Below are 6,148 nucleotides of genomic sequence, written 5' to 3'. Positions count from 1 at the left end.
AGAGACTCATCTCATTGTTAATGAGGTCTGTACCTTTATGAAGAGACTCATCTCATTGTTAATGAGATCTGTACCTTTATGGAGAGATGCATTTCATTGTTAATGAGATCTGTACCTTTATGAAGAGATGCATTTCATTGTTGATGAGATCTTTACCTTTATGAAGAGACTCATCTCATTGTTGATGAGATCTTTACCTTTATGGAGAGATGCATTTCATTGTTGATGAGATCTTTACCTTTATGAAGAGATGCATTTCATTGTTAATGAGATCTGTACCTTTATGAAGAGACTCATCTCATTGTTGATGAGATCTGTACCTTTATGAAGAGACTCATCTCATTGTTAATGAGATCTGTACCTTTATGAAGAGACTCATCTCATTGTTAATGAGATCTGTACCTTTATGAAGAGACGCATTTCATTGTTAATGAGATCTGTACCTTTATGAAGAGACTCATCTCATTGTTGATGAGATCTTTACCTTTATGGAGAGATGCATTTCATTGTTGATGAGATCTTTACCTTTATGAAGAGATGCATTTCATTGTTGATGAGATCTTTACCTTTATGAAGAGATGCATTTCATTGTTAATGAGATCTGTACCTTTATGAAGAGATGCATTTCATTGTTGATGAGATCTTTACCTTTATGAAGAGATGCATTTCATTGTTGATGAGATCTGTACCTTTATGAAGAGATGCATTTCATTGTTGATGAGATCTTTACCTTTATGAAGAGATGCATTTCATTGTTGATGAGGTCCTTACCTTTATGAAGAGATGCATCTCATTGTTAATGAGATCTGTACCTTTATGAAGAGATGCATTTCATTGTTGATGAGATCTGTACCTTTATGAAGAGATGCATCTCATTGTTAATGAGATCTTTACCTTTATGAAGAGATGCATTTCATTGTTGATGAGATCTTTACCTTTATGAAGAGACTCATCTCATTGTTGATGAGATCTTTACCTTTATGAAGAGATGCATTTCATTGTTGATGAGATCTTTACCTTTATGAAGAGATGCATTTCATTGTTGATGAGATCTTTACCTTTATGAAGAGATGCATTTCATTGTTGATGAGATCTGTACCTTTATGAAGAGATGCATTTCATTGTTGATGAGATCTGTACCTTTATGAAGAGATGCATTTCATTGTTGATGAGATCTGTACCTTTATGAAGAGACTCATCTCATTGTTAATGAGATCTTTACCTTTATGAAGAGATGCATTTCATTGTTGATGAGATCTTTACCTTTATGAATAGATGCATTTCATTGTTGATGAGATCTGTACCTTTATGAAGAGATGCATTTCATTGTTGATGAGATCTGTACCTTTATGAAGAGATGCATCTCATTGTTGATGAGATCTGTACCTTTATGAAGAGACTCATCTCATTGTTAATGAGATCTTTACCTTTATGAAGAGATGCATTTCATTGTTGATGAGATCTTTACCTTTATGAAGAGATGCATTTCATTGTTGATGAGATCTTTACCTTTATGAAGAGATGCATTTCATTGTTGATGAGATCTGTACCTTTATGAAGAGATGCATCTCATTGTTGATGAGATCTTTACCTTTATGAAGAGATGCATTTCATTGTTGATGAGATCTTTACCTTTATGAAGAGATGCATTTCATTGTTGATGAGATCTTTACCTTTATGAAGAGATGCATCTCATTGTTGATGAGATCTTTACCTTTATGAAGAGATGCATCTCATTGTTGATGAGATCCTTCAGCTCTGCTTTCTTCAGCTTGCACTTGTTGTGACCCGTGTATTTGTGGAACACGCGGATGACGGTGATCATAGAACTCTCCAGGTCTGACATGCCGGCACATGCCGTCGACTTCTGACCTTTTTCTGACTTCTGTGAATATAAGCAAAGAAAGAAAACAAATCACACACAATGTATACATCCGGTCATACAAGTCATCATCTCTTAACCCACACTTCATCACACTTACAACAGAAATAGCTATAGATCTGCTATTTCTGGAGCGAATAGAATAGATCAAATAGACATGCAGTTCTTTCACCGTTGATAACTGAGCATTTTAAGCCTTTTTAAAACACAATACATGCAAAGTATAGTACATTTGTAATAGGCATGCAGATACTATCAGATCACATACAGTACCAACAGCAAAAAGGTATATGATCATAGAAGAACAGATTGTCAACTAACAGGCAATTTCGGTTTGTATAATATCTTAAAAAGTATACATAAACAATGAGGAAGGATGAATTAAACAAGTGAAGAAAACCTGTGAGATATTATGGGAGGAATGGATTGTATACAGTCCTGCAAAAAGTATAAAGAAAACACCAGGTATACACTATAAGCACAAAGTCGTTTTCAACCAGTGGTCCCCAACAAAAATGTGGAGAGTTGGTAACCAAATGGTCCCTTTACTAGATAATTGAACTACCGTAAAATGATTCTGGTTTCATTTCATGCTAGCTCTCAAGAGTTCAATTATTGTTTAACATCTGCATTACTTTACTTAATTTACAATTGTGTACATTCTACACAATTAGAGAATGTAGAATTGTTATTTTTGATCAACGTTATCTCTCCTAATAGTAGGCCATCAATACAGCCTGCAATAATTGTGGACAAAATTGCATCCAACAACAAAACCAATAATTAATTTGGCTTGATATGAAATATATATTGATATGAAAAAGGTTGTAAACCACTGCATTAGAGAATTAGAGGAATAATGTATTGTTTACCTTCATCTGGAGCTGGACAGACCTCTTCCTTGCGTGTAACGGTACGGTGGTGTGTGTGAGCAGTAAGGAGCATGTAACGGTACCGGTGGTGTGTGTGAGCAGTAAGGAGCGTGTAGCGGTACGGTGGTGTGTGTGAGCAGTAAGGAGCGTGTAGCGGTACCGGTGGTGTGTGTGAGCAGTAAGGAGCGTGTAGCGGTACCGGTGGTGTGTGTGAGCAGTAAGGAGCATGTAACGGTACCGGTGGTGTGTGTAAGCAGTAAGGAGCGTGTAACGGTACCGGTGGTGTGTGTGTGAGCAGTAAGGAGCGTGTAGCGGTACCAGTGTGTGTATGGCTGCGTTGCAGGGAGCAGTAAGGAGCGTGTAACGGTCCCGGTGGTGTGTACCGTATATATGGCAGCGTAGCAGCGAACAGTAAGGAGCAGTTATCTAGCAGCAGGAGTTTGTTGCCTCCTCAGGCCTCGCCCAGTGCTGTCGACATTAAACTCTATTGATCAACCACACCAAAGCACTGTGATGCTTTATGCGTGGCGCCTAATGGACCGTTGGACTCCAGTGATAATAGGAACGGAAACCCACAATTTGCTTTTAAAAATCTTGTCACTTTTGCTGCAGGGGTCAGGTTTCTGCGTTTGTGTCTTGCCTATAATGCAATGGACTAGATTCTAAACGTATAGCCCACTACTATTTCAGTGTGTTCTTGTTAACAATTGTCATGCACTGGCTCACATCATGACAAAAAGGGAGACGACACACAGGATTAAACTTAACATTATTTTATTTATAACTAAAATAAGGGTTGAACGGTGCAAAATGTATGAGGTGTGAGTGGTCAGTGACATCAGTAGTGTAAAGTGTGTATGGCTGTGTGAACATGGACTGTATGTGCAAGTGCAGAAAGCAACTGAACTGAAACTACTTCAAACCAACATAACTAAACAAGCAGTGTGACCTGTGCAAGGGAGAGAGAGAGAAAATGGCCTCAGCCAGCCTGCTGTTATACCCAAGGGGATGATTGGGACCAGGTGTGTCAATCCCCAAGACACACCTCAGCAGGCTGGCACTCTCCTCCTACACAGGGACAGAGAACAACAATTAGTATCCAACCAAACCAACCCCACAGGATGGGTCATCACACAATAAACCAGCGATATCAGACAATAGCGCTAAGTGATATCTGTGAGACGATTAATTTAAGACAAACTGTGCATGGCCTGTCACATAAACGCATGGCCATATTAACTGAGGCCTAATGGCCAGTACAAAAAGTACATCCAAAATTGTCCACGGGAGTGCCATAAAATTCCACAGTGTGTTCCTCGTAATGGTTCCATGGTTTCATAAAGGTTTACAGTGCACACGTGGTGCAGGGTCCATCAATCTAAATGTTAAGTTTGATAAAGTGGTGCATATGACCTTTAACATGCTATCAATTGGTTTCATATAATCCAACGAAATATATCATCAACTTAGACATTGCTCACAGGTTTACTTCAATATACCCCCATCAGTTGGCAAGAAAATAATTTATGTTCAAAGCTCCTTAGTGACTGGAACAATCTACCGGTCTATATTCGTTCAGTATCATCTTTTAATTGGTTTAAAACTGTGCTGTCCGACTCCTCTCATCTGGAGACTACCTGTTCATGTTTTCACTAATCATCACTGTAGCAGATCCATGATGCAATGATCCATGTGTTATGTCTACGTTATGTCCATGTTATGTGAAATGTTGTTTTGTTGCAGTTTTTCTTTTGTTGTTTTTAGTTTTTTTGTTGTTGTTTGTTTCTTGTTTATCTAGGAATTGTATTGTTTTGTCTTGTTTTGTTTTGTCTGGTTGAATTGTTTGTAAAAAGTGTCTTTATGTATGAAGTGTATTTAGTGAATTGCGGAGCCCCTTGAAAACGAGATGGTTCATCTCAAGGGATTGTTCCTAATAAAGAATTTCAAACATATAACTTTGGCGGGCCTCAGGGGGACACTATTAATAAAGATCAATATGCTCAAAAGACCATAATGTTGTCTAATGTGTCTGATTCACCACACATTTTTTCCGAATTATAATGTGTACCAGCAAATAAAAACAAAGCAAGTGAAGTATGGCACATTAGTTGTTTTGCATTAGCTTAATATTTTTTTTCCCCAGAAGGTTTTGTTGTTGAAGCAATTCAAACCAAACAATATCACTTTCAAATACATCCTACTGTACATTAACATTGACTAATGGGAGGGTGGGTGGACAGATGGACAGACCACAGACCAACACATTATTATGACTCAAGCATACTTATATGATCAATTTCAGACATAATACATAATAAATGGATAACCTGTTGAGCACTTTGTGCTTCCGTATGTTGGCAAGCTTTATGGAGATACAGGGCCGGATCTACCATATGGGCACTTTGGGCACATGACCATAAAACCATACCATAAAAGAAAAAGCCACACAGACATTTTCCCCGCTACTCCGAATGAAATAAATGGTGTCTAAAAAAGATTAGTGTTTTATTGTTGGTGAGAAGGCAGCGACCAAATAGGCCAATATAACGACATAAAACCGCCGCCAAAACGGCCCAAAACAGCCACATTTTCGCGGGCGTGGTGCGAGCGTGCATAAAGATTTATGTGAAGAGGGGGCCCTTTGAGTTTCAGTGCCCAGGGGCCCTCAGAGGTGTTAATCCGGCCCTGTGTACTGACCATGGTATTACTATGTGCTTAACTGCGACCGGCCAGCCAACTGGCCCGAGCTGAAGCACACAGAGAATCTCTATCTTGTATAACTTGTATTGTCAAGAGGAAGGTGTGAGACACTACTCAACAATTTAAAAAAATTAGCTTACGGCTTTGTTATCAAAGCAAACAGGCTTCCATAACAAACACCTCAACAGTGCCGCATGCTGATCACCTGCCACGCCCCATTGATGAAATAATTTGTTCAAAAGTCTAGCCCAGCCCAAGTATTGACTGCATAGGCTACATTAATATACTTTTCAGATGTTCGACCTTTCTGTATATTATTAGTTTTTGTGGTGTCATGTAATATTTTAATATTTTGGGACCACTTGAGATAGATTTTTTTGATTTTCATCAAATTAAAAAAAGAACGATTTAAATATTTTCCCTTGTGTTTGAAATGGATTAAGCTTGAGAATCAATGACAGAAACAGGGTGTCCCTTCCTTGTCACCCAGGGGACTATAACTGTCCCTTCTCACCCTGCCCAGCCTAGGGCACTAATGTTTTTTATCAATGAAGAACAACTTGTTTGTTGTCACGTTTTGGTGACGTGTACAGCAGGCGCCTGTACCTTTAAGAAAGACCCGCCCCCTTCCGTCCCTCGACCTTACAACGTAACGCCCAGTTCCGAATAGGAAACTCACTGTGACGTCATGAAA

At 38.7% G+C, this 6,148-nt stretch overlaps 1 protein-coding gene across 1 annotated transcript in view; it reads right to left on the bottom strand.

Moving 5' to 3' along the window:
• Window positions 1-1,846, bottom strand: part of LOC308329471 (protein S100-B-like) — a gene marked incomplete at its 5' end in the record, with an annotated part of 2,446 nt that extends 600 nt beyond the window's left edge. Inside the window, one exon of the mRNA XM_080783789.1 lies at window positions 1,715-1,846. Within this exon, the coding sequence (XP_080639915.1) occupies window positions 1,715-1,846 (132 nt within the window). The remainder of the gene's footprint in view (window positions 1-1,714) is intronic.
• Between the last annotated feature and the right edge of the window lie 4,302 nt (window positions 1,847-6,148).

This window comes from Protomyctophum bolini (assembly GCF_963924005.1).
Source record: "Protomyctophum bolini genome assembly, chromosome: 2".
NCBI lineage: Eukaryota > Metazoa > Chordata > Actinopteri > Myctophiformes > Myctophidae > Protomyctophum > Protomyctophum bolini.
This window is presented reverse-complemented; position numbering and strand designations above follow the sequence as displayed.